The sequence below is a fragment of the Bombina bombina genome, chromosome 1 (assembly GCF_027579735.1).
Source record: "Bombina bombina isolate aBomBom1 chromosome 1, aBomBom1.pri, whole genome shotgun sequence".
Lineage (NCBI taxonomy): Eukaryota > Metazoa > Chordata > Amphibia > Anura > Bombinatoridae > Bombina > Bombina bombina.
The window spans coordinates 301911506-301931274 of NC_069499.1; the positions used below are offsets into that span (position 1 = coordinate 301911506).

The 19769-nt window shown below is 42.7% G+C and overlaps 1 protein-coding gene across 1 annotated transcript in view; it reads right to left on the reverse strand.

Annotated features, from left to right (window-relative positions):
• Nucleotides 1-7488: 7488 nt before the first annotated feature.
• Nucleotides 7489-19769, reverse strand: part of SLC49A4 (solute carrier family 49 member 4) — a 333286-nt gene continuing 321005 nt past the window's right edge. Inside the window, exon 9 of the mRNA XM_053698074.1 lies at nt 7489-8610. Coding sequence (XP_053554049.1) covers nt 8495-8610 — 116 coding nt within the window. The 3' untranslated portion in view covers nt 7489-8494. The remainder of the gene's footprint in view (nt 8611-19769) is intronic.

Consider the following 19769-nt stretch of genomic DNA (forward strand, 5'->3'; position numbering starts at 1 on the left):
TGAGGACTACCTAGTGTTAGAGCAGGCAAAATAACCAGGTTTACTAATCGGATGATTATTTCACCTGTGCTCCAGTTCAGGATATCCACAAAATGTGGCCTGTTATGGAGGCCTGAGGACAGGTTTGAAAACCAGTGACTTAAAGGAAGAACATGAAACCCAATTTTTTTTAGGATTAACATAGTGAATACAGTTTTAAACAACCTTCCAATTTACGTCTTTTAACTTATTTGCTTCATTCTCTTGGTATCCATTGTTGAAAAGACAGCAATGCACATGGGTGAGCCAATAACATGAGGCATATATATGTGCAGTCACCAATCAGCAGCTACTGAGCCTACCTAGGAATGCTTTTCAACAAAGGATATGAAGAGAATGGTTTTTATTTCCCTTTAATATAGAACAGAGGTTTAAAACAGTTAAAAAAACAAACAAAAACAAATAATAAAAACATAGCAGCAAAATATCCCTTATTGCATTCCATTTTATGCAAACTTCCTGGTTTATAGGACACATACTTGAACAACTAAATATTTGGTACCGCATTGTTTCATATTTGATCTAAACACAGAGTAGCTATATATCTTTAGTAACTCACATGTAAGGGAAATGATTTTGCTGTAAGTTCTGTAACATACAAGACTGCAATGCACTGGGCATGCCTTCTAGCAGTAGAACTACAAAAGACAAAGTAAAGCAATTTAATTTTGCTGAAAAGAATATTACATGGATGTTAGTGTGTTGCTACCTTCTAACGCTCATATAAGGAGTGCAAATTATTAGCTGTATCAGTGTTTAACAGTTTGTTGCAGGTTTCAAAGTAAACTATGAGAGTTTTTACTTAGTCACTAAAGCTAATTGTTTTCTTTCATGATTCAGATAGAGCAGTAATTTTAAGCAACTTTCTAATTTACTCCTATTATCAATTTTTCTTCCTTCTCTTGCTTTCTTTATTTGAAAAAGAAGACATCTAAGCTAAGGAGCCAGCCAATTTTGGGTTCAGGACACTGGACAGCACTTGTTTATTGGTGCTGTCCAATCAGCAAGGAAAACCCAGGTTGTGAACCAAAAATGGTCCGGCTTCTAAACTTACATTTTTGCTTTTCAAATAAAGAGAGCAAGAGAATAAAGCAAAATTGATAATAGGAGTAAATTAGAAAGTTGCTTAAAATTACATGCTCTATCTGAATCATGACATATTTTTTTTGGGTTCAGTGTCCCTTTAAAGGGACACTAAATGCAACATTTCATAACCCCTTATGTTACATATACATACTAAAAAAAAACTAGCAACTTTGCGATGTAATGTTTTTGATATAACTTAAGTTTGAAAATCTGAAATAAAATAAACAAGAGGCTTTTCAAGGTGGTTGTCCCAGCCTGCAAAATAATGCATAATTTATAACAAAATGGAAGTTGTTAATGCTTTTAAAAACCATTTTACCTTACATGAAGAACCTTTACAATGCCCTGAATACATTTTAAAGCATAAATACACATTTTAATTTAATGTCCTTTTAAGTTGTGTTAATGGTAAATAGTTTTCATGGTGTAGAATCCCTGGTATTTTGCATAGTAGAAAAACAGAATTTATGTTTACCTGATAAATTACTTTCTCCAACGGTGTGTCCGGTCCACGGCGTCATCCTTACTTGTGGGATATTCTCTTCCCCAACAGGAAATGGCAAAGAGCCCAGCAAAGCTGGTCACATGATCCCTCCTAGGCTCCGCCTACCCCAGTCATTCGACCGACGTTAAGGAGGAATATTTGCATAGGAGAAACCATATGGTACCGTGGTGACTGTAGTTAAAGAAAATAAATTATCAGACCTGATTAAAAAAACCAGGGCGGGCCGTGGACCGGACACACCGTTGGAGAAAGTAATTTATCAGGTAAACATAAATTCTGTTTTCTCCAACATAGGTGTGTCCGGTCCACGGCGTCATCCTTACTTGTGGGAACCAATACCAAAGCTTTAGGACACGGATGAAGGGAGGGAGCAAATCAGGTCACCTAAATGGAAGGCACCACGGTTTGCAAAACCTTTCTCCCAAAAATAGCCTCAGAAGAAGCAAAAGTATCAAACTTGTAAAATTTGGTAAAAGTGTGCAGTGAAGACCAAGTCGCTGCCCTACATATCTGATCAACAGAAGCCTCGTTCTTGAAGGCCCATGTGGAAGCCACAGCCCTAGTGGAATGAGCTGTGATTCTTTCGGGAGACTGCCGTCCGGCAATCTCGTAAGCCAATCTGATGATGCTTTTAATCCAAAAAGAGAGAGAGGTAGAAGTTGCTTTTTGACCTCTCCTTTTACCGGAATAAACAACAAACAAGGAAGATGTTTGTCTAAAATCCTTTGTAGCATCTAAATAGAATTTTAGAGCGCGAACAACATCCAAATTGTGCAACAAACGTTCCTTCTTTGAAACTGGTTTCGGACACAGAGAATGTACGATAATCTCCTGGTTAATGTTTTTGTTAGAAACAACTTTTGGAAGAAAACCAGGTTTAGTACGTAAAACCACCTTATCTGCATGGAACACCAGATAAGGAGGAGAACACTGCAGAGCAGATAATTCTGAAACTCTTCTAGCAGAAGAAATTGCAACTAAAAACAAAACTTTCCAAGATAATAACTTAATATCAACGGAATGTAAGGGTTCAAACGGAACCCCCTGAAGAACTGAAAGAACTAAATTGAGACTCCAAGGAGGAGTCAAAGGTTTGTAAACAGGCTTAATTCTAACCAGAGCCTGAACAAAGGTTTGAACATCTGGCACAGCTGCCAGCTTTTTGTGAAGTAACACAGACAAGGTAGAAATCTGTCCCTTCAGGGAACTTGCAGATAATCCTTTTTCCAATCCTTCTTGAAGGAAGGATAGAATCTTAGGAATCTTAACCTTGTCCCAAGGGAATCCTTTAGATTCACACCAACAGATATATTTTTTCCAAATTTTGTGGTAAATCTTTCTAGTTACAGGCTTTCTGGCCTGAACAAGAGTATCGATAACAGAATCTGAGAACCCTCGCTTCGATAAGATCAAGCGTTCAATCTCCAAGCAGTCAGCTGGAGTGAAACCAGGTTCGGATGTTCGAACGGACCCTGAACAAGAAGGTCTCGTCTCAAAGGTAGCTTCCAAGGTGGAGCCGATGACATATTCACCAGATCTGCATACCAAGTCCTGCGTGGCCACGCAGGAGCTATCAAGATCACCGACGCCCTCTCCTGATTGATCCTGGCTACCAGCCTGGGGATGAGAGGAAACGGCGGGAACACATAAGCTAGTTTGAAGGTCCAAGGTGCTACTAGTGCATCCACTAGAGCCGCCTTGGGATCCCTGGATCTGGACCCGTAGCAAGGAACTTTGAAGTTCTGACGAGAGGCCATCAGATCCATGTCTGGAATGCCCCACAGCTGAGTGACTTGGGCAAAGATTTCCGGATGGAGTTCCCACTCCCCCGGATGCAATGTCTGACGACTCAGAAAATCCGCTTCCCAATTTTCCACTCCTAGGATGTGGATAGCGGACAGGTGGCAGGAGTGAGACTCCGCCCATAGAATGATTTTGGTCACTTCTTCCATCGCTAGGGAACTCCTTGTTCCCCCGATGGTTGATGTACGCAACAGTTGTCATGTTGTCTGATTGAAACCGTATGAACTTGGCCCTCGCTAGCTGAGGCCAAGCCTTGAGAACATTGAATATCGCTCTCAGTTCCAGAATATTTATCGGTAGAAGAGATTCTTCCCGAGACCAAAGACCCTGAGCTTTCAGGGATCCCCAGACCGCGCCCCAGCCCATCAGACTGGCGTCGGTCGTGACAATGACCCACTCTGGTCTGCGGAATGTCATCCCTTGTGACACGTTGTCCAGGGACAGCCACCAACGGAGTGAGTCTCTGGTCCTCTGATTTACTTGTATCTTCGGAGACAAGTCTGTATAATCCCCATTCCACTGACTGAGCATGCACAGTTGTAATGGTCCTAGATGAATGCGCGCAAACGGACCTATGTCCATTGCCGCTACCATCAACCCGATCACTTCCATGCACTGAGCTATGGAAGGAAGAGGAACGGAATGAAGTATCCGACAAGAGTCTAGAAGCTTTGTTTTTCTGGCCTCTGTCAGAAATATCCTCATTTCTAAGGAGTCTATTATTGTTCCCAAGAAGGGAACCCTTGTTGACGGAGATAGAGAACTCTTTTCCACGTTCACTTTCCATCCGTGAGGTCTGAGAAAGGCCAGGACTATGTCCGTGTGAGCCTTTGCTTGAGGAAGGGACGACGCTTGAATCAGAATGTCGTCCAAGTAAGGTACTACAGCAATGCCCCTTGGTCTTAGCACAGCTAGAAGGGACCCTAGTACCTTTGTGAAAATCCTTGGAGCAGTGGCTAATCCGAAAGGAAGCGCCACGAACTGGTAATGCTTGTCCAGGAATGCGAACCTTAGGAACCGATGATGTTCCTTGTGGATAGGAATATGTAGATACGCATCCTTTAAATCCACCGTGGTCATGAATTGACCTTCCTGGATGGAAGGAAGAATAGTTCGAATGGTTTCCATCTTGAACGATGGAACCTTGAGAAACTTGTTTAAGATCTTGAGATCTAAGATTGGTCTGAACGTTCCCTCTTTTTTGGGAACTATGAACAGATTGGAGTAGAACCCCATCCCTTGTTCTCTTAATGGAACAGGATGAATCACTCCCATTTTTAACAGGTCTTCTACACAATGTAAGAATGCCTGTCTTTTTATGTGGTCTGAAGACAACTGAGACCTGTGGAACCTCCCCCTTGGGAGAAGCCCCTTGAATTCCAGAAGATAACCTTGGGAGACTATTTCTAGCGCCCAAGGATCCAGAACATCTCTTGCCCAAGCCTGAGCAAAGAGAGAGAGTCTGCCCCCCACCAGATCCGGTCCCGGATCGGGGGCCAACATTTCATGCTGTCTTGGTAGCAGTGGCAGGTTTCTTGGCCTGCTTTCCCTTGTTCCAGCCTTGCATTGGTCTCCAAGCTGGCTTGGCTTGAGAAGTATTACCCTCTTGCTTAGAGGACGTAGCACTTTGGGCTGGTCCGTTTCTACGAAAGGGACGAAAATTAGGTTTATTTTTTGCCTTGAAAGGCCGATCCTGAGGAAGGGCGTGGCCCTTACCCCCAGTGATATCAGAGATAATCTCTTTCAAGTCAGGGCCAAACAGCGTTTTCCCTTGAAAGGAATGTTAAGTAGCTTGTTCTTGGAAGACGCATCAGCCGACCAAGATTTCAACCAAAGCGCTCTGCGCGCCACAATAGCAAACCCAGAATTCTTAGCCGCTAACCTAGCCAATTGCAAAGTGGCGTCTAGGGTAAAAGAATTAGCCAATTTGAGAGCATTGATTCTGTCCATAATCTCCTCATAAGGAGGAGAATCACTATCGACCGCCTTTATCAGCTCATCGAACCAGAAACATGCGGCTGTAGCGACAGGGACAACGCATGAAATTGGTTGTAGAAGGTAACCCTGCTGAACAAACATCTTTTTAAGCAAACCTTCTAATTTTTTATCCATAGGATCTTTGAAAGCACAACTATCCTCTATGGGTATAGTGGTGCGTTTGTTTAAAGTGGAAACCGCTCCCTCGACCTTGGGGACTGTCTGCCATAAGTCCTTTCTGGGGTCGACCATAGGAAACAATTTTTTAAATATGGGGGGAGGGACGAAAGGAATACCGGGCCTTTCCCATTCTTTATTAACAATGTCCGCCACCCGCTTGGGTATAGGAAAAGCTTCTGGGAGCCCCGGCACCTCTAGGAACTTGTCCATTTTACATAGTTTCTCTGGGATGACCAACTTGTCACAATCATCCAGAGTGGATAATACCTCCTTAAGCAGAATGCGGAGATGTTCCAACTTAAATTTAAATGTAATCACATCAGGTTCAGCTTGTTGAGAAATGTTCCCTGAATCAGTAATTTCTCCCTCAGACAAAACCTCCCTGGCCCCATCAGACTGGGTTAGGGGCCCTTCAGAAACATTATTATCAGCGTCGTCATGCTCTTCAGTATCTAAAACAGAGCAGTCGCGCTTACGCTGATAAGTGTTCATTTTGGCTAAAATGTTTTTGACAGAATTATCCATTACAGCCGTTAATTGTTGCATAGTAAGGAGTATTGGCGCGCTAGATGTACTAGGGGCCTCCTGAGTGGGCAAGACTCGTGTAGACGAAGGAGGGAATGATGCAGTACCATGCTTACTCCCCTCACTTGAGGAATCATCTTGGGCATCATTGTCATATAAATCACATTTATTTAAATGAATAGGAATTCTGGCTTCCCCACATTCAGAACACAGTCTATCTGGTAGTTCAGACATGTTAAACAGGCATAAACTTGATAACAAAGTACAAAAAACGTTTTAAAATAAAAGCGTTACTGTCACTTTAAATTTTAAACTGAACACACTTTATTACTGCAATTGCGAAAAAACATGAAGGAATTGTTCAAAATTCACCAAATTTTCACCACAGTGTCTTAAAGCCTTAAAAGTATTGCACACCAAATTTGGAAGCTTTAACCCTTAAAATAACGGAACCGGAGCCGTTTTGAACTTTAACCCCTTTACAGTCCCTGGTATCTGCTTTGCTGAGACCCAACCAAGCCCAAAGGGGAATACGATACCAAATGACGCCTTCAGAAAGTCTCTTCTAAGTATCAGAGCTCCTCTCACATGCGACTGCATGCCATGCCTCTCAAAAACAAGTGCGCAACACCGGCGCGAAAATGAGGCTCTGCCTATGCTTTGGGAAAGCCCCTAAAGAATAAGGTGTCTAAAACAGTGCCTGCCGATATTATTATATCAAAATACCCAAATAAAATGATTCCTCAAGGCTAAATATGTGTTAATAATGAATCGATTTAGCCCAGAAAAAGTCTACAGTCTTAATAAGCCCTTGTGAAGCCCTTATTTACGATCGTAATAAACATGGCTTACCGGATCCCATAGGGAAAATGACAGCTTCCAGCATTACATCGTCTTGTTAGAATGTGTCATACCTCAAGCAGCAAGAGACTGCTCACTGTTCCCCCAACTGAAGTTAATTGCTCTCAACAGTCCTGTGTGGAACAGCCATGGATTTTAGTGACGGTTGCTAAAATCATTTTCCTCATACAAACAGAAATCTTCATCTCTTTTCTGTTTCTGAGTAAATAGTACATACCAGCACTATTTCAAAATAACAAACTCTTGATTGAATAATAAAAACTACAGTTAAACACTAAAAAACTCTAAGCCATCTCCGTGGAGATGTTGCCTGTACAACGGCAAAGAGAATGACTGGGGTAGGCGGAGCCTAGGAGGGATCATGTGACCAGCTTTGCTGGGCTCTTTGCCATTTCCTGTTGGGGAAGAGAATATCCCACAAGTAAGGATGACGCCGTGGACCGGACACACCTATGTTGGAGAAATGTGGCTTTTCCCTGTCTCAAATAATTAAGCAATTAAGGCTCTCAAAGATAATTTTATATTTTTAATATGTAAACTGTAATTCTTAATAAGGTCCAGTAATTCAATATTAGAACAGAGATGCTTATAAAACAGGTGTTTTAAGTTTCTTTTTTGGAATCATAAAATAAAAATATGTATCAGAATACATTTTTTTTACATCTTTTACAGTTGGGTTTGCAGTACATTTTTTATCCAACCATCTGAAAACATTAACTTGTTGCAGTTGCATTTACAATTACCATATACAACGTTTGTATGTTTTCTGCAGTAACTAGCTTGGTTTATGACACAATTAAAAAGAATATGAAAGTCAAATTAAATGTTCATGATTCACAGCATGCAGTTACAAAACTTTTCAGTTTTCTTCTACACTTACTTATCTTGGTGTCCTTTGATGAAACTTTGTTCAAGACACAGAAACGCCTGTCCAGATATGCGGTCATGGAAATGAGCTCTTTACTGCAGCACTGTTTGCAACAGAGTTATACATTGTTGCAGACACTGCTGCCATTTTGTGGTCAAAACACATGCACGCTCTAAAGCCTACCTGGGTATACTTCAAATTTTTTTTTTTATTGCACTTTTCACTGGAATCATGAAATAAAATTTTGTCCTTCATGTTCCTTTAAAATGGAGATTTAGTTATGATATGTAACAAATTGGAAAGTGTAAGCATGCTGCTTTAATAAGTTAAGACAAATATGTTGTAAAATTAAACTCCAGATTACTTCATTTAATAAATAATTTAAACCGATCTTGTTTAAAACGTTTTTGTGTCTTTTTCCCATTTATGAACAGATTCATAGTTTACAAATACCAGTGCATACGGAATACAGACATATGCTTACAGGAAGCAAACACAAGGGAACTCATACTATTAAAAATATTTATTTGTAAAAGAGGATTTTAGAATTCCTGTCGCTCGTCCTCCTTCCAGCTTATTGTGCAAAACCAGACAAATGTGCAGTGTATTGATTTTTCAGTCTCTTTAAAAACACCATCCATTCAGTGCCATTACACTGAGACAAAGACATCAAGGTAGAGTCTATCATAGGATTCCCTGAAGCACAGAATAAATAAGAGACTGAGCAGGCAAGATCCTGTGAGGCACCAGTTCAGCCAGGACAACTCTGGAAATGAGAAAACAACATTGAATATTCTCATGCATTCAGATTGTGTATTTTGGGTAAGACAGTTTGTCATTGGATTCCCTGAAGCAGATAATAAAGAGCAGACCAAGTGTACAAGATCCCATGAGGCACCAGTTTGCCCAAGCCAATGCTGTATGAACACAAAAGTAAAAAAATATGGTGTTTTACAGAGAGAATATAGAAAACCATGTAGCATAAAATAAAATTCAGCTAAGATTAGGTTGTTCTTACAGACTATTAAAACCTCACATGGAAAATCCAGTGTACGAAAACAATTCAACCACAGTGCTCCCAGATGAAGATCTTAAGGTTACCATAAACTGAAGTTTTGTTACCTAAATAATTTACATGAATGCAGGGACAATTTAAACACTTGTCCTTGCGTCTGAGATGCTTGAATACAAGACTGCTAAATAGTAAACAATGGCAGGTGCTTTTTTCCCACAAATCTTTGCTTAGGTTTAAATTTGTGCTTATTCTAATATAGATATAAAGAAAATTCAAATATGGTAATAAGTGTTACGCAATCATCTAAGCCTGCACAGTCTAAGTTTTGAAACAATATGGCAATGCATGGCACACTAGAAAAACAATTATCAATTTAAAATATAAAGAAAAAAAAAGTAAATTTTTTGAAAATTATAAATTATATTACTTTCAAAAGCTGGTGAGAGCCCACAAGATCACCACACAAGATATTCATTCCATGTCCACTCAGAGGAGGAAAACACCTATATTCTACAGCTTTCAATATCATATACATCCCACCTAATTTTTTGTCCCCAATAGGAGTAGGTTAAACTTATGAAGTCACTTCTTTCATAGAGGTTCTCTAAAGTTTGCCTCATGGACAGTGGTGAAGGAGGCAAGTGGGCAGTGTAAATATTTGCCAGTGTGGAGATTTCAAAGCTCTTTCGATAGATGCCTGGAATTGCTTTACTTGCTCGGATGAGGCCTATCTACTGAATTAAGTCTGCCATTGTTGTGGTGCAGGTACAAATTTAATTACCTGTCACAGACCAGTTACTCTATGTATGTCCACATACCCTGGGGAAATTTCATGCTGCAGCAGCTGTGCCAGCCTGGACTGGAGGAGACTTTTTTACATGACATCCAGGACTTAGTGAAAAATGATAAAAGCTTTATCTGTGGTGCTGTCACATAAATGGTCCACCACAATGCTAAAAGTGCACCTATAGTGGCAATAGCCAGATGTGCTTTGTGTCTCCTTGATCGGCTGATATGGTTTCTAAGAGCAGACTTTTTTTTTCTCTCCCTTTTCAGGATAAGATTTTGTTTGGTCCATCACTGGATGCTATTATTAGCAGATACTGGCAGAAAAGACGTTTCCTTACAACATGAATATTCAGGGTAACGCCAAGCCTATAGGACACATTTACTCAATTCATCATGTCAAGTCCCATAAAAGCCTAAGCAGTCTATGAAGTCTTCTGCTGCTTTAAAGTCAGCATGAAGATAGATCCCCCCCGGGAGTCCACCCTGTGAGGTGCAAGTAAAGACCCTGTGTATTAGAAATAATTTCCAAGAGATAGAGAATCAGTTTTCGATCCAATTTCAAATGGACAATGTTACAGTGGTGGATTACAATAATCATGAGGGAGGACCTTGAAGTCCCTTGTTCTCAAAAAGGGGGGGGGGGGGGAAACACAACCAGGCCCTGATCTTAGCATTCACATTATGAGAATCAAGAATTGGGAGGTGAACTTTCTATTTGCCAGCACCATCATCTGGAGAAGTGGTGTTTTTATCGGGAGCTGTTCAACCAGATTGTGGCTTGATGGGCCTACCAAAGTTAGATTTGATGACTTCTTGCTTAAATCACAAGTTGTTCAGCTAATGTGCCCGGGCACAGGATCCTCGGGCAGAGTTAGTGGATGCATTGGTGGTTCCATGGTCATTTAGGCTGTTGTACATTTTTCCTCCATTTGTAATGAGTAGTAGCCGGAACCAAATAAGAGGGAGCAACAATCATTCTGATAACTGCAGCTTAGCAATGCAGAGCTTGGCATGCAAGCCTTGTTTAGATGTCCTCTTGCCCACCATTATGTATTCCTCTCAGACAGAACCTTCTATTACAGGGTCCCTTTTTTCATCGGGACCACTGGACAGTAACTTGGCATGGCAATTGGACACCTGGTTTTGTCCAACAGAAGCTTATCTGATAATATTATTGAGATCTTAACTCATACTCAAAGGTCAGTGACTAGGCACAACTATCATAAGGTGCTAAAGACTTATATGGCATGGATAGCAGCTAGGTTACTGTTGGTGATTCTTCCAGATCTCCAGGGTACTGGAGTTTCTACAAGGTGGCTAGGATAAGAGTTGGTCTGCTAGGTAAGATTTCTGCATTGTCTTTATATTACAGGAAAATTGCTAATCTTCCATATACTTAGACTTTTGTTCAGGAACATTCATTCATCTGAAGCAGGAGTCGTTAGAAGACTGAAGCTGGTCAGTCTTCTGACTCCTCCTACTTGGAGTTTAAAATTTAGTTTTACGGTTTTATTAATCTTCTCCTTTTGAACCTATGCATGGTTTGAACTTGAAAATTGTTATACTCGAAGGTATTGTTAGCTATTTTTTTCAGATAGAAGTGTTAGTGAACTTTCAGCTTTGTCTTGCAAACCTCCTTTACTTGACTTTCATCAGGATAAGGGAGTTTTGTGAGCAAATAGTTTCTTCACAAAAACTTAGTCAGAAAATTGTGGTTTTTACATGCCCTTCTACTTAACACAACCTTGCTGTAGTTTGTGCTTTACATTTTTATGTTGAAGTCTCTACGACTTTCTTCAGCTTTATTTGTGCATTTTTCTGATCCTTGTATCTTGTTTCAGGAAAGTCTCCCCCAAAGAGGAGAACTGTACATTCTACCAGAACAGTGTCTACATCTTGGGCCTTTCATAACAAGGCTTCTCAAACAGATTTGCAAGACTGTTACTTGGTCTTACATTCATTTTCTTTCACCATTTTGATGTGTATGCATCAGCTGAGGCAGCTTTTGGCAAACAATTGTTGTTGTGTACGATCAGTAACAACCTGCCTTCCTATATTTGTCTTGCCCTAGTGACTTCACAGCTTGGGTATTGGATCCCAAATGATTATCTTGTGGACCTATCACCACCATTTGAATAAAACCTTATGCTTACCAGAAAAAACAGAATTTATGCTTACCTGATAAATTACTTTCTCTTGCGGTGTATCCAGTCCACGGCTTCATCCTTTACTTGTGGGATATTCTCATTCCCTACAGGAAGTGGCAAAGAGAGCACACAGCAGAGCTGTCCATATAGCTCCCCCTCTAGCTCCACCCCCCAGTCATTCGACCAAAGGTTAGGAAGAAAAAGGAGAAACCATAGGGTGCAGTGGTGACTGTAGTTTAAACAAATTTTATTTTACCTGACTTAAATGCCAGGGCGGGCCGTGGACTGGATACACCGCAAGAGAAAGTAATTTATCAGGTAAGCATAAATTCTGTTTTCTCTTGCAAGGTGTATCCAGTCCATGGCTTCATCCTTACTTGTGGGATACCAATACCAAAGCTTTAGGACACGGATGAAGGGAGGGAACAAGACAGGTACCTTAAACAGAAGGCACCACTGCTTGCAAAACCTTTCTCCCAAAAATAGCCTCCAAAGAAGCAAAAGTATCGAATTTGTAAAATTTGGCAAAAGTATGCAGTGAAGACCAAGTCCCTGCCTTACAAATCTGTTCAACAGAAGCCTCATTTTTGAAAGCCCATGTGGAAGCCACTGCTCTGGTAGAATGAGCAGTAATTCTTTCAGGAGGCTGCTGGCCAGCAGTCTCATAGGCCAAACGGATGATGCTTTTCAGCCAAAAGGAAAGAGAGGTAGCAGTCGCTTTCTGACCTCTCCTCTTACCAGAATAGATAACAAACAAGGAAGATGTTTGTCTGAAATCCTTAGTTGCTTGTTAATAGAACTTTAAAGCACGAACTACATCAAGATTGTGTAACAGACATTCCTTCTTCGAAGAAGGATTAGGACACAGAGAAGGAACAACTATTTCCTGGTTAATATTCTTGTTAGAAACAACTTTAGGAAGAAAACCAGGCTTGGTACGCAAAACTACCTTATCTGTGTGGAACACCAGGTAAGGTGAATCACACTGTAAGGCAGATAATTCTGAAACTCTTCGAGCAGAAGAGATAGCTACTAAAAACAAAACTTTCCAAGATAACAACTTAATATCTATGGAATGTAAAGGCTCAAACGGAACCCCTTGAAGAACTGAAAGAACTAGATTTAGACTCCATGGCGGAGCCACAGGTTTATAGACAGGCTTGATTCTGACTAAAGCCTGAGCAAAAGCTTGAACGTCTGGAACCTCTGCCAGACGCTTGTGTAAAAGGATAGACTGAGCGGATATTTGTCCTTTTAAGGAACTAGCTGACAAACCTTTCTCCAATCCTTCTTGGAGAAAGGACAATATCCTGGGAATCCTAATCTTACTCCATGAGTAACCCTTGAATTCACACCAACAAAGATATTTCCGCCATATCTTATGGTAGATTTTCCTGGCGACAGGCTTTCTAGCCTGAATCAGAGTATCTATAACTGACTCAGAGAACCCACGCTTTGATAGAATTAAGCGTTCAATCTCCAAGCAGTCAGACGTAGAGAAACTAGATTTGGATGCTTGAACGGACCCTGTATTAGAAGATCCTGCCTCATTGGCAGTGTCCATGGTGGGACAGATGACATGTCCACTAGGTCTGCATACCAAGTCCTGCGTGGCCACGCAGGCGCTATCAGAATCACCGAAGCCTTCTCCTGCTTGATTCTGGCGACCAGACGCGGGAGGAGAGGAAACAGTGGAAAAACATAAGCCAGATTGAAGGACCAAGGCGCTGCTAGAGCATCTATCAATACCGCCTAGGGGTCCCGGGACCTGGACCCGTAGAGAGGAAGTTTGGCGTTCTGACGGGACGCCATCAGATCCAATTCTGGAGTGCCCCATAGCTGAGTCAGCTGGGCAAATACCTCTGGGTGGAGTTCCCACTCCCCCGGGTGAAAAGTCTGACGACTCAGGAAATCCGCCTCCCAGTTGTCTACTCCTGAGATGTGAATTGCTGAAAGATGGCAGGAGTGATCCTCCGCCCACCTGATTATTTTGGTTACTTCCGTCATCGCTAGGGAACTCTTTGTTCCCCCCTGATGATTGACGTAAGCTACAGTCGTGATGTTGTCCGACTGAAATCTGATGAATTTGGCCGCAGCTAGTTGAGGCCATGCCTGAAGAGCATTGAATATCGCCCTTAGTTCCAGAATGTTTATCGGGAGAAGCGTTTCTTCCCGAGACCATAAGCCCTGAGCTTTCAGGGAGTCCCAGACCACACCCCAGCCTAACAGACTGGCGTCGGTCGTTACAATGACCCACTCTGGCCTGCGGAAACATATTCCCTGAGATAGGTGGTCCTGAGACAACCACCAGAGAAGAGAATCTCTGGTCTCCTGGTCCAACTGAATTTGAGGAGACAAATCTGCATAATCCCCATTCCACTGTTTGAGCATGCATAGTTGCAGTGGTCTGAGGTGTATCCGAGCAAAAGGGACTATGTCCATTGCCGCTACCATTAATCCGATTGCCTCCATGCACTGAGCTACAGATGGCCGAGGAATGGAATGAAGAACTCGGCAAGTAGTTAAAAGTTTCAATTTTCTGACCTCCGTCAGAAATATTTTCATTTCTACTGAATCTATTAGTGTTCCTAGGAAGGGAACCCTTGTGAGTGGGGACAGAGAACTCTTTTTGACGTTCACCTTCCACCCGTGAGACCTCAGAAAGGCCAATACAATCTCTGTGTGAGCCTTGGTTCTGTGAAAGGACGGGGCCTGAATAAAAATGTCGTCCAAATAAGGCGCCACTGTTATGCCCCGCGGTCTTAGAACCGCCAGAAGCGACCCTAGCACCTTTGTGAAATTTCTGGGAGCAGTGGCTAAACCGAATGGAAGAGCCACGAACTGGTAATGCTTGTCTAGGAAAGCGAACCTGAGGAACTGATGATGATCTTTGTGGATAGGGATATGCAGGTACGCATCCTTTAGATCCACGGTAGTCATATATTGACCTTCCTGGATCATAGGTAAGATTGTCCGAATGGTCTCCATCTTGAATGATGGGACTCTGAGGAATCTGTTTAGAATTTTTAGATCCAGGATTGGTCTGAAAGTTCCTTTTTTTTTGGGAACCACAAACAGGTTTGAGTAAAAACCCAGACCTTGTTCTGCAATTGGAACTGGGTATATCACTCCCATCGTATGTAGATCTTCTACACAGCGTAAGAACGCCTCTTTCTTTGTCTGTTCTGTAGACAGACGAGAAATGTGGAACCTTCCCCTTGTAGGGGAGTCCTTGAATTGTAGAAGATATCCCTGGGTAACAATCTCTAATGCCCAGGGATCGTGAACATCTCTTGCCCAGGCCTGAGCGAAGAGAGAGAGTCTGCCCCCTACTAGATCCGGTCCCGGATCGGGGGCTACCCCTTCATGCTGTCTTGGTAGCAGCTGCAGGCTTTTTGGCCTGTTTACCCTTGTTCCAGCCCAGGTAAGGCTTCCAGGTTGCCTTGGGCTGTGAAGTGTTACCCTCTTGCTTTGCAGCTGTAGAGGCTGAAGCCGGACCGCTCCTGAAGTTACGAAAGGAACGAAAATTAGTTTTGTTTCTAGCCTTAAAGGGCTTGTCCTGAGGGAGAGCATGGCCCTTTCCCCCGGTGATTTCTGAAAAAATCTCTTTCAATTCTGGCCCGAAAAGGGTCTTTCCCTTGAATGGGATATTTAATAATTTGGATTTTGACGACACATCGGCCGACCATGACTTGAGCCAAAGCGCTCTGCGCGCCATAATTGCGAAAACATAATTTATGCTTACCTGATAAATTCCTTTCTCCTGTAGTGTAGTCAGTCCACGGGTCATCCATTACTTATGGAATATTTCTCTTCCTAACAGGAAACTGCAAGAGAATTACCCAGCAGAGCTTGCTATATAGCTCCTCCCCTCACCTATCATAGTCAGTCATTCGACCAAAGCAGACGAGAAAGGAGGAACCATAGGGTACAGTGGTGACTGGAGTTTAATTAAAATTTAGACCTGCCGTAAAAACAGGGCGGGCCGTGGACTGACTACACTACAGGAGAAAGGAATTTATCAGGTAAGCATAAATTATGTTTTCTCCTGTTAAGTGTAGTCAGTCCACGGGTCATCCATTACTTATGGAATACCAATACCAAAGCTAAAGTACACGGATGAAGGGAGGGACAAGGCAGGAACATTAAACAGAAGGAACCACTGCCTGAAGTACCTTTCTCCCAAACACAGCCTCCGAGGAAGCAAAAGTGTCAAATTTGTAAAATTTTGAAAAAGTGTGAAGCGAAGACCAAGTCGCAGCCTTGCAAATCTGTTCAACAGAGGCCTGATTTTTAAAGGCCCAGGTGGAAGCCACAGCTCTAGTAGAATGAGCTGTAATCCTTTCAGGGGGCTGCTGTCCAGCAGTCTCATAGGCTAATCGTATTATGCTACGAAGCCAAAAAGAGAGAGAGGTAGCCAAAGCCTTTTGACCTCTCCTCTGTCCAGAGTAAATGACAAACAGGGAAGAAGTTTGACGAAAATCCCTAGTTGCCTGCAAATAGAATTTCAGGGCACGGACTACGTCCAGATTATGCAAAAGTCGTTCCTTCTTTGAAGAAGTGTTAGGACACAGAGATGGAACAACAATCTCTTGATTGATATTCCTGTTAGTAACTACCTTAGGTAAGAACCCAGGTTTAGTACGCAGGACTACCTTGTCTGAATGAAAAATCAGATAAGGAGAATCACAATGTAAGGCAGATAACTCAGAGACTCTTCGAGCCGAGGAAATAGCCATCAAAAACAGAACTTTCCAAGATAACAACTTGATATCAATGGAATGAAGGGGTTCAAATGGAACGCCTTGAAGAACATTAAGAACTAAGTTTAAGCTCCACGGCGGAGCAACAGACTTAAACACAGGCTTAATCCTAGTTAAAGCCTGACAGAAAGCCTGAACGTCTGGAACTTCAGCCAGACGTTTGTGTAGAAGAATAGACAGAGCAGAAATCTGTCCCTTTAACGAACTAGTAGATAAGCCCTTTTCTAAACCCTCTTGTAGAAAGGACAATATCCTAGGAATCCTAACCTTACTCCATGAGTAACTCTTGGATTCGCACCAACGTAAATATGTACGCCATATTTTATGGTAAATTTTTCTGGTAACAGGCTTCCTAGCCTGTATTAAGGTATCAATAACCGCCTCCGAGAAACCACGCTTTGATAGAGTCAAGCGTTCAATCTCCATGCAGTCAGCCATCTATCAGCACCGCTCCCGGGTCCCTGGACCTGGATCCGTAACAAGGAAGCTTGGCGTTCTGACGAGACGCCATGAGATCTAGATCTGGTTTGCCCCAACGACGAATCAGTTGAGCAAAGACCTCCGGATGGAGCTCCCACTCTCCCGGATGAAAAGTCTGGCGACTTAGAAAATCCGCCTCCCAGTTCTCCACGCCTGGGATGTAGATCGCTGACAGGTGGCAAGAGTGAGACTCTGCCCAGCGAATTATCTTTGAGACTTCCAACATCGCTAGGGAACTTCTGGTTCCCCCTTGATGGTTGATGTAAGCCACAGTCGTGATGTTGTCCGACTGAAATCTGATGAACCTCAGAGTTGCTAACTGAGGCCAAGCTAGGAGAGCATTGAATATTGCTCTTAACTCCAGAATATTTATTGGGAGGAGTTTCTCCTCCTGAGTCCATAATCCCTGAGCTTTCAGGGAATTCCAGACTGCTCCCCAGCCTAGAAGGCTGGCGTCTGTTGTTACAATCGTCCAATCTGGCCTGCGAAAGGTCATCCCCTTGGACAGATGTGGCCGAGAGAGCCACCATAGAAGAGAATCTCTGGTCCTTTGATCCAGATTTAGTAGGGGGGACAAATCTGAGTAATCCCCGTTCCACTGACTTAGCATGCACAATTGCAGCGGTCTGAGATGCAGGTGCGCAAATGGTACTATGTCCATTGCCGCTACCATTAAGCCGATAACTTCCATGCACTGAGCTACTGACGGGTGTGGAATGGAGTGAAGGACACGGCAAGCATTTAGAAGTTTTAATAACCTGGCCTCTGTCAGGTAAATTTTCATCTCTACAGAATCTATAAGAGTCCCTAGAAAGGGAACCCTTGTAAGTGGTAATAGAGAACTCTTTTCCACGTTCACCTTCCACCCATGCGACCTCAGAAATGCCAGAACTATCTCTGTATGAGACTTGGCAGTTTGAAAACTTGACGCTTGTATCAGAATGTCGTCTAGGTACGGAGTCACCGCTATGCCTCGCGGTCTTAGTACCGCCAGAAGTGATCCTAGAATTTTTGTAAAGATTCTTGGGGCCGTAGCTAATCCGAAGGGAAGAGCTACAAACTGGTAATGCCTGTCTAGGAAGGCAAATCTCAGATACCGGTAATGGTCCTTGTGAATCGGTATGTGAAGGTAAGCATCCTTTAAGTCCACCGTGGTCATGTACTGACCCTCTTGGATCATGGGAAGGATGGTTCGAATAGTTTCCATTTTGAATGATGGAACTCTTAGAAATTTGTTTAGGATTTTTAAGTCCAAGATTGGTCTGAAGGTTCCCTCTTTTTTGGGAACCACAAATAGATTTGAATAGAATCCCTGCCCGTGTTCCGTCCGCGGAACTGGGTGGATTACCCCCATTAGTAAGAGGTCTTGTACACAGCGTAGAAAAGCCTCTTTCTTTGTTTGGTTTGCTGATAACCTTGAAAGATGAAATCTCCCCCGTGGAGGAGAAGTTTTGAAGTCCAGGAGATATCCCTGAGATATGATCTCCAACATCCCGGACATCTCTTGCCCAAGCCTGGGCGAAGAGAGAAAGTCTGCCCCCCACTAGATCCGTTTCCGGATAGGGGGCCCTCTCTTCATGCTGTCTTGGGGGCAGCAGCAGGTTTCTTGGCCTGCTTGCCCCTGTTCCAGGACTGGTTAACTTTCCAGCCCTGCCTGTAACGAGCAACAGCTCCTTCCTGTTTTGGAGCGGAGGAAGTTGATGCTGCTCCTGCCTTGAAGTTACGAAAGGCACGAAAATTAGAATGTTTGGCCTTTGATTTGGCCCTGTCCTGAGGTAGAGCATGGCCCTTACCTCCCGTAATGTCAGCAATAATTTCTTTCAAGCCGGGCCCGAATAAGGTCTGCCCTTTGAAAGGAATATTAAGCAATTTGGATTTAGAAGTCACGTCAGCTGACCAGGATTTAAGCCACAGCGCTCTGCGCGCTTGAATGGCGAATCCGGAGTTCTTAGCCGTAAGTTTGGTTAAGTGTACGACGGCATCAGAAACAAATGAGTTAGCTAGCTTAAGGGTTTTAAGCTTGTTCATAATTTCATCCAATGGAGCTGTGCGAATGGTCTCTTCCAGAGACTCAAACCTGAATGCCGCCGCAGCAGTAACAGGCGCAATGCATGCAAGGGGTTGTAATATAAAACCTTGTTGAACAAACATTTTCTTAAGGTAACCCTCTAACTTTTTATCCATTGGATCTGAAAAAGCACAGCTATCCTCCACCGGGATAGTGGTGCGCTTAGCCAAAGTAGAAACTGCTCCCTCCACCTTAGGGACCGTCTGCCATAAGTTCCATGTGGTGGCGTCTATAGGAAACATTTTTCTAAATATAGGAGGTGGTAAAAAGGGCACACTGGGTCTATCCCACTCCTTGTTAACAATTTCTGTAAGCCTTTTAGGTATAGGAAAAGCGTCAGTACACACCGGTACCGCAAAATATTTATCCAGCCTACATACTTTCTCTGGAATTGCAACTGTGTTACAATCATTCAGAGCCGCTAATACCTCCCCTAGCAATACGCGGAGGTTCTCAAGCTTAAATTTAAAATTTGAAATTTCTGAATCCAGTTTACCCGGATCAGACCCGTCACCCACAGAATGAAGCTCTCCGTCCTCATGTTCTGCAAATTGTGACGCAGTATCAGACATGGCTCTACCATTATCAGTGCGCTCTGTTCTAACTCCAGAGTGATCGCGCTTACCTCTTAATTCTGGTAATTTAGACAGTACTTCTGTCATA